We start from the raw sequence: 19,823 nt of genomic DNA, 5'->3' as shown, positions 1-19,823 counted from the left end.
GGGTGTGGTGGGGTTGGAGGGCAGTGTGGAGCGAACAAGGGAGTCACGGAGAGAGTGGTCTCTCTGGAAAGCAGACAAGGGTGGGGATGGAAAAATGTCTTGGGTGGTGGGGTCGGATTGTAGATGGCAGAAGTGTCGGAGGATGATGCGTTGTATCCGGAGGTTGGTGGGGTGGTGTGTGAGAACGAGGGGGATCGTCTTTGGGCGGTTGTGGTGGGGGGGGGGGGCGGTGTGAGGGGTGTGTTGCGGGAAATGTGGGAGACGCGGTCAAGGGCGTTCTCGACCACTGCGGGGGGAAAGTTGCGGTCCTTGAAGAACTTGGACATCTGGGATGTGCGGGAGTGGAATGCCTCATCCTGGGAGCAGATGCAGCAGAGGCGAAGGAATTGGGAATAGGGGATGGAATTTTTGCAGGAGGGTGGGTGGGAGGAGGTGTATTCTAGGTAGCTGTGGGAGTCGGTGGGCTTGAAATGGACATCAGTTACAAGCTGTTTGCCTGAGATGGAGACTGAGAGGTCCAGGAAGGTGAGGGATATGCTGGAGATGGCCCAGGTGAACTGAAGGTTGGGGTGGAAGGTGTTGGTGAAGTGGATGAACTGTTCGAGCTCCTCTGTGGAGCAAGAGGCGGCGCCGATACAGTCATCAATGTAACGGAGGAAGACGTGGGGTTTGCGTCCTGTGTAGGTGCGGAAGAGGGACTGTTCCACGTAACCTACAAAGAAGCAGGCATAGCTGGGGCCCATGCGGGTGCCCATGGCCACCCCCTTTGTCTGTAGGAAGTGGGAGGAATCGAAAGAGAAGTTGTTGAGGGTGAGGACGAGTTCGGCTAGGCGGATGAGGGTGTCGGTGGAGGGGGACTGGTCGGGCCTGCGGGACAGGAAGAAGCGGAGGGCCTTGAGGCCATCTGCATGCGGAATACAGGTGTGTAGGGACTGGACTTCCATGATGAAAATGAGGTGTTGGGGGCCAGGGAATCGGAAGTCCTGGAGGAGGTGGAGGGCGTGGGTGGTGCCACGGACGTAGGTAGGGAGTTCCTGGACCAAAGGGGAGAAAATGGAGTCCAGATAGGTGGAGATGAGTTCGGTGGGGCAGGAACAGGCTGAGACAATGGGTCGACCAGGGCAGGCAGGTTTGTGGATTTTGGGAAGGAGATAGAAACGGGCCGTGCAGGGTTGGGGAACAATGAGGTTGGATCCTGTTGTGTGGTTCCCTGAGCAGACTGTCAAAATCATTTGGCAGAACACCTCATCACCAGAACTTTCCAACAAGCACCAAAATATAGCTTGGCTAGTGGTGAGAAGGGTACTGCCTGTCCGATTCTTCATGTTAGCCCGGTTTTTGTGCTTCACCGTCACTGTCCTTGAGCAGCTGCACTGGTGAAGAGACTGTCATACATCTCCTTCTGGAAACTGCCAATGCAAGGGAAGTCTGAAGGCAGAGGCAGTGGTTCTTGCTGAGGGGGATCCCAAGCAACTCCATGATGCAGGACTCTGTGATCTACAAGCTGTTCCCTGGGACACACACTGAGACAAACATCAACTACGCCTCCAAAATCATCAACACAATGAAAAATGCTCCTTGGTCTGACCGAAATGTGTTGGTCTTCCAGTGCAAAGAATTGACCTCTGCTGAGTGTTGCAGACTGGCCCATTCCAAGGGTCAGGACTATGTGTTAAGGAGATACATGAATGCCCGGAAGCAGCTGCTGTCAAGGAGCAGTGGGAAAAGCCCACCATCTGCCAAAGTACAAAAGGGCTCTGATAAGTTGCAGTATCAGACTCTTCTGATGCTTCAAATACATGTAAAAAGTATTATGCATAGCTAAGAAATGCCTTTGGGCTTATTGTAACTGTTGAGAAAGTCAAACTCCACTGTTTGTTTGTTCCTCATGTACAAAGGCTATGCAGAACCAAACTGTAGTAACTATGGATGTACACAAAGCTTTTTTTTGTGAGCAAAGCATATTTTTGCAATTAAAAAATTTTGTGGTTTGAGGGTTGCTTTTCAGCCTGTTGAATAAGATCAAGCCTAAGTTCCAAGTTGCATTCATCAAGTGATTTCAAGATTGTCACCAGATCATGATTAGACTTTGGAGAATTGCTAATTGAACTAAACTGCTATTGGTGAATTTTTATCCTGGCTTCAGCCTAATGCCAATCCAATGTACAGCCAACCAGAGCTAAGACCACTACAAGTGCACAAGCCCCAGTCCAGTGTGTCCAGACACAGTCAGGGTGACTGCAAAGAAGGTGGAGGGAGAAGGGCCAGTTGATAGGACATTCTTCATGAAGAGGAACCTCTTGGATTGCAAAAATATATTTTATTCATATAAGAGCACACAGAAGAGGCTAGACTAGCCATTATCTCTGGATAAGTTGACCAAAGCCCTTGAGTCCTTTGAAAAAAAAACTCCTGGACGTGACAGCTTAGCAGCCAATTTGTATTCAACTCTATGGGCCTTGATTGGCCAGGGTCTGTTGGAGGTGAATAACACTGTGCTTCTGGCAAGTAGAATGTGCAAATCAATGAGGAACAGTATCATCACCCTCATCTACAAGCAGAAGAGGGACAGGGAAGAACTTAGAAATTGATGACTGTTGCCAAGTTGGGTAGCGTTCTTGTGGGTTGGAAGGCAGGATGTTAGAATTTGGTGTTTGTAAAATATTTGGTGTCAGTAAAATGCTAGTGGGGGGAAGGCAGTGCTTGGTCCCTTTAAAAAATAATGTGCTTTTCCTATGCTTAGAGATTCAAATAGGATGTCTGTGGACAGCAGCTTGTAGGTTTGCAAATGCACAGAGCACCTGAATTGAAACATTTGTATTTATTGGAACAACATACTATTAGAATCTTTCCTATTTGGGAATAATTAGTAGTTAGAAGGGGTTTATTCAGTTAGTTAATAATTTAGTTAGTGTGTTCACTGTTTAGAGTTAGATGAATAAATGTTACACGTTGATTGTAAAGTGAGTGCCACGGTTTATTTTACTTAATCACTAGAAGTTGTGGAAAAGCAGGTGAAATCACTTTTCAGACTCCTTTTAGCAGATTATAGGGTGAAGCGCTCCTCTCTGGGTGTTTTAGTTTTAGTTATCAGAGAGGGGTCAACCTCTATTTCATAACAGATTGGGGGCTCAGGTTTGGGATTTGGATAGGTTGGGACAGATCAGGTCTGGGATCTGTACAGGTTTGGACGGATTTGAACAGATCTGGGGTACAAAAGGTCCCAGCAGACTTAAAAAGATTTGGGGATTAGTGTTCCAGATCTTTAAATAAAACTTAAGTCAGAAGTGGATAATCTGTTTAATTTAGGTTGCTTCTTGTTAGTTAAATCAAAAGTGAGGAAATGGCTCTTAACATTGCTAAAGAGGCTTTGGAGGGGTCAAAGACACTTCCCAAATTTGCCAAAAAAGACAGAAAAAGGGGACACTTTTAGAATTAGCAGACAGGCTAGAATTGGGTTTAACTAGGGATAAGAAGAAAGCTGAAATTGTAACAAAGTTAGCCTAGCATTTAGGTTCATCAAAGAAACAGTTAAGTGCAGTGGAGTTAGAAGCAATGAAATGAAATCTTACTATGACAGGGAAGAGAACTGGAGAAACGGGTATTAGTTAATGCTGCTCTCAGTGAGGAATCAAATTTGGATTTTGGTGTGCCTCAAATTGAATAGTGAGGAAGCCCTTAAAGAATGAAATAAGGAAGTGAGCTAACAGTCTCAGGAACACAGAACTGAATTGAAAAACTTGTTGCAGTGCTATGAGGACATCTGTAGAAATAGAATGCAGAGGACTAACACAATAGTATATGAGGTTGACATAGGGAATGCTGTTCTGATAAAACAACACTTAATCGTCTCAGAGCAGCATAGATTCAGAAGGAAGTGGAAGCAATTCTCCAAGAAGACATCATAGAGCCAAGTCAAAGCCAATGGAGTTCACCAATCAGAGATAATGGGAACTGCAGATGCTGGAGATTCCAAGATAATAAAATGTGAGGCTGGATGAACACAGCAGGCCAAGCAGCATCTCAGGAGCACAAAAGCTGACGTTTCGGGCCTAGACCCTTCATCAGAGAGGGGGATGGGGGGAGGGAACTCTTGTAATCTTCTTTGCTCTCCATCTTCGGTCCGCCTCCCCCTCTCTCCCTATTTATTCCAGTTCCCTCCCCCCATCCCCCTCTCTGATGAAGGGTCTAGGCCCGAAACGTCAGCTTTTGTGCTCCTGAGATGCTGCTTGGCCTGCTGTGTTCATCCAGCCTCACATTTTATTATCTTGGAATCTCCAGCATCTGCAGTTCCCATTATCTCTGATACTATTTTAACCTCACTGCGAAGCCTCTGCCAGGGATGCCTAACCTGAAGAAGTTACCCTCCTCCCTCCGGACCAACCTCAGGGAATCTCTCTCCCATTGCAACTCTCTTGTAATCTTCTTTGCTCTCCATCTTCGGTCCGCCTCCCCCTCTCTCCCTATTTATTCCAGTTCCCTCCCCCCATCCCCCTCTCTGATGAAGGGTCTAGGCCCGAAACGTCAGCTTTTGTGCTCCTGAGATGCTGCTTGGCCTGCTGTGTTCATCCAGCCTCACATTTTATTATCTTGGAATCTCCAGCATCTGCAGTTCCCATTATCTCTGATACTATTTTAACCTCACTGCGAAGCCTCTGCCAGGGATGCCTAACCTGAAGAAGTTACCCTCCTCCCTCCGGACCAACCTCAGGGAATCTCTCTCCCATTGCAACTCTCTTGTAATCTTCTTTGCTCTCCATCTTCGGTCCGCCTCCCCCTCTCTCCCTATTTATTCCAGTTCCCTCCCCCCATCCCCCTCTCTGATGAAGGGTCTAGGCCCGAAACGTCAGCTTTTGTGCTCCTGAGATGCTGCTTGGCCTGCTGTGTTCATCCAGCCTCACATTTTATTATCTTGGAATCTCCAGCATCTGCAGTTCCCATTATCTCTGATACTATTTTAACCTCACTGCGAAGCCTCTGCCAGGGATGCCTAACCTGAAGAAGTTACCCTCCTCCCTCCGGACCAACCTCAGGGAATCTCTCTCCCATTGCAACTCTCTTGTAATCTTCTTTGCTCTCCATCTTCGGTCCGCCTCCCCCTCTCTCCCTATTTATTCCAGTTCCCTCCCCCCATCCCCCTCTCTGATGAAGGGTCTAGGCCCGAAACGTCAGCTTTTGTGCTCCTGAGATGCTGCTTGGCCTGCTGTGTTCATCCAGCCTCACATTTTATTATCTTGGAATCTCCAGCATCTGCAGTTCCCATTATCTCTGATACTATTTTAACCTCACTGCGAAGCCTCTGCCAGGGATGCCTAACCTGAAGAAGTTACCCTCCTCCCTCCGGACCAACCTCAGGGAATCTCTCTCCCATTGCAACTCTCTTGTAATCTTCTTTGCTCTCCATCTTCGGTCCGCCTCCCCCTCTCTCCCTATTTATTCCAGTTCCCTCCCCCCATCCCCCTCTCTGATGAAGGGTCTAGGCCCGAAACGTCAGCTTTTGTGCTCCTGAGATGCTGCTTGGCCTGCTGTGTTCATCCAGCCTCACATTTTATTATCTTGAGTTCACCAATCATGTTGGTTCTCAAATCTGATCGTACTCAACGATTCTGCATACGTTACGGGAAGATCAAAACTGTGACCAAATCTGACTCATATCCAGTTCCAAGACTGGAGGACTGTGTGTAAAAAGTAGATCAAGCCACTTGCATCACAAAGTTGGACTTACTTCATGATTACTTGTAAGTCCCTTTGTCGGAGAGAGCAAAAGAAGTTTCTGCTTTTGTATTTTTTCAATTTAAAGTCATGCTCTTTGGAATGAAAAAGGCACCAGCCACTTTTCAAAGACTTATGAACAAACTTCTGGCAGGATTGATTAATTGTGCCATCTATATAGATGACTCAGTGATGTTTAGCCATTCATGGAAAGATCACATGGAGCATTTGACAGAGCTGTTCGAGAGCCTATGGTAGGCAAAGCTGGTCATAAACCTGGCAAAAACAGAATTCGCGAAGGCAAAAGTGACGTTCTTAGGGCACAACATTGGACACAGACAGATGGCACTGAGAAACATGAAGACAAAGGCCATCAAGGAATTTCCAAGACCATCCTCAAAGAAGAAAGTGCTAAGATTTTTTAGGATTAAGCGAATTCTACAGGAAATTTGTGCCAATCTTTAGTAGCGTGGTGGCTCTGTTGCCAGACTTGTTAAAAAAGAACATGGAATTTCAGTAGTCAGAACAATGCCAGGAGGCAGTTGACAATTTAAAAGCTGTGCTAATCACCACATCAGGTTTAGCCACACCAAATTTCTTGAAACCCTTCAAAGTGACCATCAACACAAGTGATGAAGGTGTTGGAGGTGTGTTGTTTCAGGAGAATGACTGCAAAATTGAAAGGCCAATCAGTCATTTTTCTAAAAAACTCGACATCCACCAGGAAAAATATACTCAACAATTGAAAAAGTGTTCATAGAATCCCTACAGTGTGGAAACAGGACCCTTGGCCCAACAAGCCCACACCAGCCCTCACAGCATCCCACGCAGACCCATCCCCTTATAACCCACCTAATCTATACATCCCTGAACACAATGGGCAATTTAGCGTGTTCAATCCACCTAACCTGCACATCTTTGGACTGTGGGAGGAAACCCGTGCAGACACAGGTAGAATGTGCAAACTCCACACAGATAGTCACCCAAGGATGGAATTGAACCCAGGTCCCGGCGCTGTGAGGCAGCAGTGTTAGCCATTGAGCCACCATGCACTGAATTTGATAATGGCCTTATGACATTTTAATGTTTACGTTGCAAACAATATGTCAGAGACGATTGTGTATACCAATCACAATCTTTTGACATTTCTGGAAAGATTTAAGGACAAGAACATCAGATTATTTTATTGGAGTATAATATTATAAACATTTAATTCATAGATTATACGTGTTGCAAGTCGTGAAAATGATATCACGGATGCTTTACCACAGGTTTAAAAGAAAAATGTTTGTATAAAATATACAATTAGTATGAGATGTGTAACTCGAGATTAATGAGATATGGATCTAGTAATATAATGGAGTTGAGGTTTTAGTAAAGCAAATGAAGCCATCATTTCATAACAGTGGTTCACTTTTTCTTAAGGGGGAGGGGTTCTGAAGTTGGGTAGACACTTGTGGATTGAAAGGTAAGATATTAGAATTTGGTATTTGTAAAATATTGGTATCTGTAAAATGCTGGGGGGAGAGTAGTGCATGGTCCCTTTAAAAGATTATGTGCTTTTTCTATGCTTAGAGATTCAAAAAGGTTGACTATGGGCAGCAGCTTGTGGGTTTGCAGGTGCATAGAACACCTGAGTTGAAACATTTGTATCAAAAAGCCATACAGTTAGTAGGCCAAGCAGCAGTTGTTTTCCTAAATTTGCTGTAGTTATGAGAGATTGAAACAGATTTTGTAATGATGATAAAACTAGGGAGACAGAGGTTGGTACCATGCCTTCCCTTTAATAGGTTGCTGCATATTTTCATTACACTAAGATAAAGAATACTTTTTACAGGTAGTTAAAAAAGAACTTGGCTTTTAAAGTGATAATATTTGCAATGGCGTACTGTGATTTGCAAGTTTATGTGTACTGTCAAAAATGCAATAGTTGTTACATTATCTTCAGTACTGCACAACTTACCATATCCTCAGGGTCTGGTTCAGGTAAACTAACACCCAGAAAAAATTGGTTATTCCTGAATATATGCTCATGCCTTGGGATGAGTTTACCTAAAAGAAAATAAATGAAATTATGCAATAATTCTTACATATGCATCACAGTCATATCAAAGAGTGTAAATAATTACATGATGATAAATAGTTTACCCAGAGTCCTTATTATCAAGTAGATTTGGTCCACATCTGATTTCCCAGGCCATAATGCTTGTCCAGACACCAGCTCTGCAAAGACAGTACCTACAGCCCAGATATCTACTGTAGCCCCATACTGTGTATCTCCCACAAGGAGCTCTGGTGCTCGGTACCAGCGGGTTGCTACATAGTCAGTGTAATCATCTCCTGGACCTACTGTTCAGGAAAAATAAAATTGATATAATTTCACATGAAATATAGCCTAAAGATGGAGTCTAAAAATTGACTTGCTGCCACAGGAAGGTTCATAGAAGTTGGAAATTAATAACTTGTTGTAAGATCACATAAACCAAAACTAAACAAAGTATATGAACATATTTTAAATCATTTTACCATAGTCATAATATTATAAATCAAAAGCTATTCCAATACAAGGAAATAGTTTACAATTTCAACAAATAGCAGTTGCACTTATTGTAGGTATCTTGCCATTACATTTTTCACTTTAGGGTCCAAAGGTAGCCTTTTATAAAGACTATGGTAACTCCAATTTTCTCTAACATTTTTTTAGTTTACTGCTCATTGAAATTGTACAAGGTTCCTAGTACTATTCAGAAACTGAATGCTCAGAATCTCCAACAATGAGCCAGATTTTATTTGGTTGCTTTTGGTGATGATATGTGCCTTTAAGAGATCTTCTGTCCCTTTTCTCTTTAAGAGGCGTGTTGACCCCATGGTGAAGACATGTCTGCTTCAGCAACAACGAGTAAACTCCCTGAGTAGCTTTTTTCAATTGAACAAAAGAAGCATGAATGGATGGAGTCAGCCTCATATAGTCCCTGGGTTTTAGTTTTGCTTTCTGTTGCTGTTTATGGAATTGAAACTGATAGATACAGCTCCGTCTCTGCTGCAGCAAAAAGCTTGAGTTTTCTGTATCTGCTAGTAGAATGTATCTTTCAGTATTCCGTTCTCCTGGACTGGAGGTAGTACATGAGGAAAATCTGTTTTGCTGAATTTGCCTTTGCCAAGGGTGTGTTTATGAGATGATGCTATATCAGAACTGTTTGTGATAATGAGTTAAATATATATATATGTATATACATATATACATAGTATTTTGTTAAGTATTTTGATAGAATTAAAATTATGCCAATGCTGTTTTTCATTTATATTTTAACTGTGTTGTAAGAATAAAATGTGTTTTTCTTAAAGCCTTGTAGAGGACCAACCAAATCACATCTCGAACACAGCACCTTTACATAAGATAACAGTTAGGGTCTAGGCAATCTCATTGATATATTTTGAGGGGCTTTAGACTAGTCCATAACAAATGATATTTGCTAGAGTCTATGTCAAGAAATTCAGTAAGAATACCATGGAGCTGGGCTGAGACATTGATAATTGTTGTCCAATAGACATTTGAGCTTTGTCTCACAATAAGTGCCATTTTCAGGGGTGTAGGAAGGGTCATGTTTTACATTTAGTTTTCGTTAGCCATGATCAAGTAAACAAAGTATATTAATGAATAAATCTGACATAATAATTATCTCCTTAATTGTAATCAATTTAGGGCATTTATACATTGCTTAACAGACTCTGTATCCTTATTTGCCAAATAAGGCCCACTGCTTTAAAGGCAAAGGTAAAGATGTCCTTTTGGACCATATAGCTACTCTCTCATCAGAGAGAGATGACTGGTGTTGGTTTAACATGAGGGTCATCACACCTCAGGTGAGTTGAGAGGTCGAGAAAGAGAGCCCTTCATGGTAACATCTGCAGTGTGGAAATTGAACCATGCTTTTAGCATCACGTTGCATTGCAAAACCAGCTGTCCAGTCAACTAAGCCAACTGAAACCTCTTCCTCTGCTGTACTTTATGCTTTAATTACAGATTAAATGCTGCAAGCCCTGCCAAATTTGAATTAACAGAGGTACGCCCTTTTGACTTTGAGACAGGGCAATTTGGTTGATGCACATGCGGTGTGTTCGCCAATGTAAACTGCTGGTGCTGTTGTAGGTGTGACTTTGAGATAGGACAGTACCATACAAAAAACTGCTCACTCCTTCAACTGATGACTGCTGACAACCATGACAAGCTTCCTGGCTTTTTGTTTGCACTGGAGAGTAAGGCATGACAGAAATATTGTGAGTATTTAAGATCTGATTGAGGGGGCAAAGCACAAAATAGTAAGGTGGGCAGGGATGCTGTAAGCATCCAAAACTGCACAAAGTGAGTTAGATAGTGAGCAAGGAGTTCTGAGATGCTCCCTGGTCCTGCCCATTAGTTGGGTGCACGTCCCTGCACACAAAGTAGTTTTCTAGCAGCATCACAATAAAAGATTGTAAACAACACTCCAAAGAGCAGCATTAAGGTACAGAAGTGTACTATAAGAGGATCAGAGATGTACCATGATGAGGCAATGAGGTTAGTACATGTCAGATGCCAACATCCATGGGCATAGGGGTGTATATGGCCTCAGCCTATGGAGTTTGTCATGTGATATTGATGTCTGCTGTCCAAGATGGAGATCAGGAGAAGCAAGGGAAGAGCCAGAATTGCTAGGTACATGCTCAGATCTTCATGCTCTCAATTCTCAGCATCTAGTTTCTACCTTATGAGTGGGAGGTTGGAAACCTGCATATTAATGAGGTTAGATTAGGCAATAATGAGGTTGCTAATGAACAATAATCTCTATTAATTGGCTTCTCATTGATCACTAGTGAGAATTTCAAGTCGACAACTGGGGCGTGGTTGAAAAAAATGTGATTTTTTCTGGTCTCAACATTGAGAAAGGCCTTAATCAACTTCTGACCCAATTTTCCAAAATTTCCCATGACAGCCCACATATTTCGTGGCCTGGTATGAGTCCATCTTAGCTTTCAAAGGTCAAAGCTCATGTTGTGCTTGAAACTAAAGACAAGAGATTCATTTTCAGTTGGGAGAAGAAAACCATGAAAGGGACAGGAGGGAAAAGACCCATGTGTTGCCCTGTGCCCTAATTTGGCAGGGCTTGCAGCATTTAATCTGTAATTAAAGCATAAAGTACAGCAGAGGAAGAGGTTTCAATTAGCTTAGTTGACTGGACATGAGAAGTAAGACCTGCATTGAGCCAGTAAAGTTGCTACTAGCTTTAAGTATTATCTCTGTTAATTATTAAACATTATCTGACACATTATCACATCATTAGACCCTCTTGTATTGTCCGAATGATTAAAGTCTCAAATGAAGAAATATATATTCTATGACTGCAAGCTCGTGAGGTGAAATTTTCCCCTTGCTGGTGTGATGTGAGTAATGTCAAGAAAGGTGGGGAAAATATGACGAGAATGAAAAAAATCAGATTTTCAAAATTCAGGAAATTTTTTCTGATCTATCCCACAAGCCATAATTGCTGACTTCTGAATCTCGCTATTAAGCAGCAATGACCTTTTTTTCCATGCATTCACATCTCATTAAAACCAAACTTACTTTATTTAAATGCCACTTCCAGTTCTCTCTGCCACTGAGAAACTAGACAGACTAGCAAATTCCCTCCAGGCACATCAAAGTAGGTAAACAGGCAGCTGCAGTTCAACGAATGTTTGTCCTGATCATCATGAAAATTCTTCCTCACAACAATGTGCCTGCATGCTCCATTAGCCATCATTCTCCTAGACCCTTCTTTCATGCAAGTAAGCTTCTGCAAACCACCAGCCTCTACACATCATCGTGTCTGCTCCCAGACCAACTCTCGTAACATTTCAGTGCTTCAACACTTTAATTTGGAGCTCAAGAGTTACCAACGACTTTAAAGCTCCTAAAGTTTTGATTGTTAAAGTTTATTTTAGTAATGTGTCAAGCAGCTATGCTTTGTACAAAGGGTATGTGGATTTTCTTATATTTTTGCAGCCCTTGATATTTTGGGTTGCTCAACAAATGTGTCATTATCCATCTGATTGTACACTTGATATTATTGGGTGATTCCCACTTTCAAGTACATAAAAATTACATGTCCTACTGACTGTTAGGCAAAAGCAGTAGTCAGTAAGATAGTGCACATGAATTTAGAATTTATTGTCATGTGTACCTGTACAAGAAAAATACAACGAAAAGTATTATAAGTCATTTTACCATGGGACCTGTATTAATGACAAAAGTCATCAGTAAATTCATTAGTAACAATAAAAAGTAAATTTAAGACGAAAGTTCATCACAATCCATTTAGCAGCTCCTGGTTTCAAAGGATGCCAATCAAAAACCAAAACACACAGGAGACAATCACTCCATGATGAGAAAGCCACACTGGGCCGAAACCGACATGCCGGGTCATGGGAAAAACTGGGCCGAAAGCCTCCGCTGAAGAAAACCGCAGCCGGGACACGACTGCCACCCTGAACGAAAGACACTATGTTAGGCCATCCGAACACTGGGCCAAAAGCATCTGCTGAAGAAAATGCGATGGGCAAAGACCGCCAACCTGGACGAAGACGCCATGCCAAAGCATTCACTGGAGTTTAAACCGGACTGCCAACGAGACCTCAACAGCAGGACAAAAACACCACACCAGGAGACCGCTCCACAGGGCCGAGACCACCACACTGGGAAAAGGCCGTCAATCTGGACCACCAGAAGCCACCCCCATCAGTCAAAAGAAGCTAAGGTGAATTTTAAATAGGAACTACACTAATTGGAAACATTAAAAACAGAGAAAGAAAAATTTAAAAATTGTAGAAGCGAACGGAGTAGATTAACTACGGGCTCCTGGGCTGAGGAGCCCACACACTGTGCTACTACTCCGCCAGTGCTATCTCGTGTCCCTAACATGACATTGTGCTAAGGTTAGGTAGCTCTTAAAATTTCCATCAAAATATTGTATCAGAGCAATGAAATTTCTCGTGATAATGACTGGGGACTCTCTCGTCAGAGGAACAGGCAGGAGTTTCTGAGGCTGACAGGGAGATGTCAGAATGGTGCTTTGTCTCCCTGGTGCCAGGGTCAAGGCTGTCTCAGACCAACATAGTGTCTTTCGTTCAGGGTGGCAGTCTTGTCCCGGCTGCGATTTTCTTCAGCGGAGGCTTTCGGCCCAGTTTTTCCCATGACCCGGCATGTCGGTTTCGCCCCAGAGTGGCTTTCTCATCATGGAGTGATTGTCTCCTTACAGCAGGGTGCAGAATATTCCCAAAGGAGAGAATGGCCAGTCGGAGGTCATTATAAATGTTGGTACCAACAACATAGGAAGAGAAAAGGACAAGGTTCTGAGGAAAGAATATAGGAAACTGGCAGGAGGTTAAAAAGTAGATCCTTGAGGATAGTAATATCTGGATTGCTCCTGGTCCCTTGCGCTGGTGACAGTAGAATTGGGAGGATAGAGCAGATGAATGCTTGGCTGAAGAGCTGGTGGAGGGAGAAAAATTCACAACTTTAGACCATTAGAATCTCTTCTGCAGTAGAAGTGAGCTGTATGAGAACGACGGGCTGCACCATCTAAATTGGAAGGGGACTAATGTAATGGCAGGGAAAGTTGCTAGTGCTATGCAGGAGGCTTTAAACCAGTAATTCCTACCGATCACCGTAAGATTTAACCCTTCGTCTGTCCCCATATTTTACTCTCCATCATAATGTGGGGGGGACCTAAAGAGATAGCGAGAAAAGAAAGAAGTCTGAGGCTGCTCCAGTTGAGAAAAGGAGCAAGTCAAACAGTCAAGGCAGGCAGGAACAAGACCAGAAACCAAGGTAGGACTGATAAACTAAACTGTGTTTATTTGAATGCAAGAGGCTTGACAGGTAAGGCAGATGAATTCCATGCATGGTTGGGAACATGGAACTGGGATATCATAGCAGTTACAGAAATGTGGCTTAGGGATGGACAGGACAGGCAGCTTAATGTTCTGGGGTATAAATGCCAAAGGAAGGCTTAAAAGGGGGTGCAGGAGAGGAGGGAGAGTGGCTTTTTTAGTTCAGGATATCATTATGGCTGTATTTAGGGACCATATTCAGCGAACTCATCCAATGAAGTTATTTAGGTGAACTGAGAAATAAGAAAGGGACGATCAATTCATCAGGATTGTACTGTCAATCCCCCATAATCAGTGGGAGAGGCACATTTGTAAAGCAATCTCAGTTATTTGTAAGAATATAGGGTTATAATGGTAGGGGATTTTAATTCTCCAAACATAGACTGGGGACTGCCATAGTGCTAATAGCTTGGATGGAGAGGAATTTGTTCAGCCTGTAGAAGAAACTTTTCTTACCAGTATGTGGATGTTCCTACTAGAGAAGATGAAACACCTGACCTTCTCTTTGGAAATAAGACAGGACAAGTGACAGAGATGTCAGTGAGGGAGCACTTTTGGGTCGGTGATCATAATTCTATCAGTTTTAAAATAGTTATGAGAAAGGATAGACCTGAACAAAAAGTTTAAGTTCTAAATTGGAGGAAGGCTAATTTGGATGGCATTAGGTAAGAACTTTCAAAAGTTGATTTGGGGCAGATATTCACAGGTAAAGGTATGGGTAGAAAGTGGAGGCCTTCAAAAGTGAGATAATGAGAGTCCAGAGACAGTAAGTTCCTGTTAATGCGAAGGGTAAGGTTGGTGGGTGTGGGAATGATGGATGGATAGTGAAATTGAGGATCTGTCAAGGAGAAGAAGGAGGCAGATGTTAAGAATGGACAGCTGGGATTGAGTGAATCCCAATGAGTATAAGGGCAGTAGGAGGATACTCAAGAGGGAAATCAGGAGGACAAAAAAGGCACATAAGTTAGCTTTGGCAAATAGAGTTTGGAGAATCCAAAGAAATTCCACAATACATAAAGGACAAAAGAGTAACTAGGGAGAGAATAGCGCCCTTAAAGATCAACAAAGCTACCCAGGTGTGGAACTGCAGGAGATGGGTGAGATACTAAACAATTATTTCACATCAGTGTTTACTGTGGAGAAGGATGTGGTAGCTATAGAACTTGGAGAAATAAATAGTGGTATCTTGAAAAGTGCCCATTTTACAGAGGCAGGGGTGCTGGATGTCTTAAAACACGTGAAGGTGGATAAATTCTTGGGACCTGATCAGATGTACCCAAGAACTTTATGGGAAGCAATGGTCATTTGCTGAGATATTTGTATCAATGATACCACAGATGAAATTCCGGAAAACTGGAGGTTGGCTAATGTGGTGCCATTATTTAAGAAAGGTAGTAAGGAAAATCCAGGCAACTATTGACCAGTGAGGCCGAGGCTAGTGGTGGGCAAGTTGTTGGAGGTGATTCTGAGGAACAGCAGTTACATGTACTTAGAAAGGTAAGGGTTAACTACAGATATTCAACATGGCTGTGTGTTCAGGGAACCATGCCTCACTAACTTCAGTGAGATTTTTGAAGAAGTGACAAAGAAGATTGATGACAGCAGAGTGGTGGACACTGTCTACATCGACTTCAGCAAGGAGTTCAACAAGGTTCCACATGGTAGACAGGTTAGCAAGGTGGGATTACAGGGATACAGGGAGAACTAACCATTTGGATATAAAATTAGCTCGAAGGTAGGAGACAGACGGTGGTGGTGGAGAGTTGCTTTTCTATCTGGCGGCCTGTGACCAATGGTGTGCCACAAGGATTAATGCTGGGCCCATTGCTTTTTGTCACTTATATAAATGATTTGGACATGAATATAGGAGATATGGTTAGTAAGTTTTCAGGTCACAGCAAAATTGGTAATGTGTTGGACAATGAAGAAGGTAACCTCAGAATAGAACAGGACCTTGAACAGATGGGCAAATAGGCTGGCGAATGGCAGATGGAGTTTAATTTTGATAAATGTGATGTGTTGCATTTTGGTAAGGCAAACCTGGGTTGGACTTATACACTTAACGGTAGGGTCCTGGGGAGTGTTGCCGAACAAAGAAACCTGAGGTGCAGGTTTATAGTTCCTTGAAAGTGGAATCACAGTTAGACAGAGTAATGAAGAAGGCATTTGGTATGCTTGCCATTATTGATCAGTGCACTGAATACAGGAGTTGGGAGGTCATGTTGTGGCTGTACAGGATATTAGTTATGCCAATTTTGGAAACTGTATTCAATTCTAGTCTCTCTGCCAAAGAAACAATGTTTTTATACTTGAAAAGGTTTAGAAAAGATTTACAAGGATGTTGCAAGGGTTGGAGGGTTTGTCCTATTGGGAGAGGATGCATAGTTGGGGCCATTTTCCCTGGACCATCAGAGGCTGAGGGGTAACCTTACAGAGATTTATAAAATCATGAGAGGCTTGGATAGGGTGAATAGTCAAGGTCTTTTTCCAAGGGTAGGGGAGTCTAAAATTAGAGGACCTAGATTTAAGGTGGGAGGGGTAAGATTTAAAAGGGACCTAAAGAGCTACTTTTTCACACAAAGGATGGTGTTTATGGAATGTGCTGGCAGAGAAGATGGTGGAGGCTGGTACAATCATGACATTTAAGAGGCATCTGAATGGGTACATGAATAGGAAGGGTTTAGAGGGATATGGGGCAAATGCTGGCAAATGGGACTAGATTGATTAAGGAAGTCCAGCTGACATGGACAAGTTGGGTCAAAAGGTCTGTTTCCATGCTCTATCCCTCCATGACTTTATGACCAGCATGCTGAGAGAAATCCTGAAGAATCTCCTTTTGACCCTTCCACCACCTTTCTCTGTTTCAGAGTGTATGTCAACGGTTAGGTTGCCCTGAAATTCATGAGCACTTCCAGGACAGCGCTGAACCCATGAGTAATTTTTCTCATCAAATCAAGACACAATAAAGCGGAGTAGACATTTGGATTGTCCATTTTACATCTGCCAAAATGGAATGGTTATTCATTCACTTGCAAATGTGAAATGTGGAATAAACTTTCCCCTGTAGCAATGTGTGAAATCATCAGTGATTCTATGTACTCATTCATAACATAGGGTTAAGCATAAAATTATGTGTGCAGGCCAGAACCTAGTAAACTTCTTGCATATTGTGCTTTGCCTCAGTGTTGTCCACATTAAGGTGCAATGTTCATGATTGCAGGCATCAATGTCATGTTTTCAAGGCTCCCTAATGTTTGAGGCTCTCTGCAATCATGGTGTTAGTTGTTCTTTAAGAGATGAGCAATGCTTGGAGATTGTAACTTCTTTCATTTTTGAGATGTCTGACAAGTTACTCCACTTTCACTTGGATATGGCTTATCCAGGTCCAAGAGTGAAAATCATACAACAGCAAACATCTTAACAATGCAAGTGAACATATATTTACAAAAGTGAAAGGTTATTTACAAATGTTTCATGTCTGCCAACTTTGTTCCCTCATGGGTTTTTGTTCTTCCTAAGACCATAAGACATAGGAGTGGAAGTAAGGCCATTCAGCCCATCAAGTCCACTCCGCCATTTAAATCACGGCTGATGGGCATTTCAACTCCACTTCCCTGCACGGTAGCCCTTGATTCCTTATGAATCAAGAATTTGTCGATCTCTGCCTTGAAGGCATCTAACGTCCCGGCCTCCACTGCACTCAGTGGCAATGAATTCCACAAGCCCACCACTCTCTGGCTGAAGAAATGTTCCTCTACCTGTGTTGGACAGTCTCAACCCAGGGTGGAGGAAGCCTGTTCTGTGGTTAGCCCTATTAGCTTGAAAGACTTGGGAAGTTGTCCCCTAATGTCTTTGGATCTAGAGGATTCAGGCCTACTGAGAGTCTCCTACACAGATGCAGGTTCACCCTCCTCTGCTTCAACTGCAACAGGCCTTGATATCAGAGCCAAGGGGAGGTGTTAGAGCTCGGCACCTCTGGAATATCATGAGAAGAAGCTTCTGGGTCTAGCATGTTGCTCCTCCTCCTTCTGGCTAGATGGTGGAATGTATACCAGGGCTGAGAAAGAAGTCCCTTACACCCCTCTTGCTTTGGCATTGATACTGTAACTAGGATGAATCAGTTCAAGTCCATGTACATATCTGGCAAACATACTGAGTCTGCTGGACCTGGCTGCCCTCCAGACTGATCTTGGAGACACCCAGATATATATATGCCAGAGACCTAGAACAATACTGATAAAATCAGTGGTGGACTCCTTCCTTAGATCCAGCTTACCAAGTGCGTCTGATAAATTTGCTTGATGTTCCTGTGCCTGTCGGCGCATTGACAAAATCATTAATGGATGTGAATGTGGGCTTGTTTTGTCCCTGGGGTTGAACAGGCGCTTAATTTCCGGCAGTCTTCTGAGTGCCACAGACCTGAGGTATTTCTTCTTTGACCAGCTGCAGAGACATATTAGTGAAGTAATCACCAGAATAAGCTCCTTTCTGCACTGCTGACATCCTGCTTCCCCAGAACACAGCAGTAGCCCGGGCTCCTGTGCCAGTCAACTGGGAAAAGGACTGCCTCTTTCCATCACTGCATCCACCAAGATATTCAGCTTCCTATTCACAAAGTGGGGAGCAAACTTTCCTTTTCGCTGGATCACGTACAGAATGTAGACATTCAAGTACAACAGCATTCCTGACTTGCATTACACGACGCCAGGTTATAGTCAAAGTGTGAGTGGAGTGTTGGTTAAAAAGTTTCTGCAGGTGACCGAGAGTGTTAGATGGTGAATAAAGTGTCAACAGCTGAACAACCAGCAAAGTGATGACCTATAATCTGGTTAAATGAAGCAGAGAGCTGAGGGCTCAATTTCTGCCCTGCTACCAAAATGGACCCCATTGGTCTCGTGACAGACACAGAGGAATTCATCGGGCGAATGGGGGTCCGACAATTCTTCCATGAACCCCAAGATGTCAGCAACAAGCCTAATGAGACAACCAACGAGCCGGAACAATCAACAGAGAGATCCGTGATGCAGCAACCAAAGAGGAAGGAGTCAAGTAGTAGCTCTCCAGAAGGCCACTGCCCTAAGCTCGATATGTATGCTCAAGACATCAAGAGATGCATTAATGCCAGATTCATCAGCCGCACTCACAAGATAGCGCAGAACGTCACCAAAGCACAATGCAATGCCATCCATGCTCTCAAGACCAATCACAATGTTGTCATCAAAACAACAGACAAAGGAGGAGCCATTGTCATACAGAATAGAATGGGCTTCTGTAAATAAGCATATTGACAATTGAACAACCAGGAACATGACAGACAAATACCTGCTGATCCGACCAAAGAACACAGTCATCAACTCAACAGACTGATCAAGGTTTTTGATCCAGACCTTCAGAATATCCTATGCACTCTCATCCCACATACTTCTCATGTAGGAGACTTCTACTGCCTTCCGAAGATACACAAAGCCAACACACTTGAGCATTCCATCATATCAGGCAATTGGACCCTCTGTAAGAATCCCTCTGACTATATCAAGGGCATCTTGAAATCCATTGTGCAAGTAACGCCCAGCTTCTGTCATGACATTACACATTTCTTACAGAAACTCAGCACCCACAGACCAGTCGAACCAGGAACATTCCTTGTCACAGTGGACCTTTCAGCACTCTACACCAGCATCTTCCATGACAACAGCATCGTTGCAAGCGCCTCAGTACTCAATACAAACAACTGCCAATTTCCAGATGCCATTCTACAACTCATCAGCTTCATCCTTGACAACAGCATCTTCACCTTCAATGACCAGTTCTTCATCCAGACACATGAGACAAACATGGGGACCAAACCAGATATTCCAACATTTTCACGCACAAGTTCAAGCAAGATTTCCTTGCTGCACAAGACCTCTGACCAACACTATACATCAGATTTTCTTCCTTTGAACTCAAGGCAAGGAGTCGCTAAAACAACTACATCGCAATATCAACAAGCTTCATCCTACCATCAGACTTACCATGGACTACTCTTTAGAAACGGTCTCATTCTCGGGTATACGCATCTCCATCAAAGACGGACATTTCAGTCCCTCACTCTACGCAAGACCATGTATAACCTCACGATGCTGCACTTCTCTAGCTTCCACACTAAACATATTGAAGAAACCATTCCCTACGGATAAGCCTTGCACATGCACAGGATCTGC

General features: G+C 43.2%; 1 protein-coding gene across 1 annotated transcript in view; it reads right to left on the bottom strand.

Moving 5' to 3' along the window:
* Positions 1 to 19,823, bottom strand: part of LOC125454850 (cyclin-dependent kinase-like 4) — a 132,636-nt gene that overhangs the window by 18,553 nt on the left and 94,260 nt on the right. The window contains exons 6-7 of the mRNA XM_059648407.1: positions 7,861 to 8,061; positions 7,676 to 7,764 (exon numbers count right to left, since the gene is read on the bottom strand). Coding sequence (XP_059504390.1) covers positions 7,676 to 7,764; positions 7,861 to 8,061 — 290 coding nt within the window. The remainder of the gene's footprint in view (positions 1 to 7,675; positions 7,765 to 7,860; positions 8,062 to 19,823) is intronic.

This window comes from Stegostoma tigrinum, chromosome 9 (genome assembly GCF_030684315.1).
Source record: "Stegostoma tigrinum isolate sSteTig4 chromosome 9, sSteTig4.hap1, whole genome shotgun sequence".
NCBI classification, from domain to species: Eukaryota; Metazoa; Chordata; class Chondrichthyes; order Orectolobiformes; family Stegostomatidae; genus Stegostoma; species Stegostoma tigrinum.
Note: the sequence above shows the minus strand (reverse complement) of the source record. Positions and strands in the feature narration are given on the sequence as shown.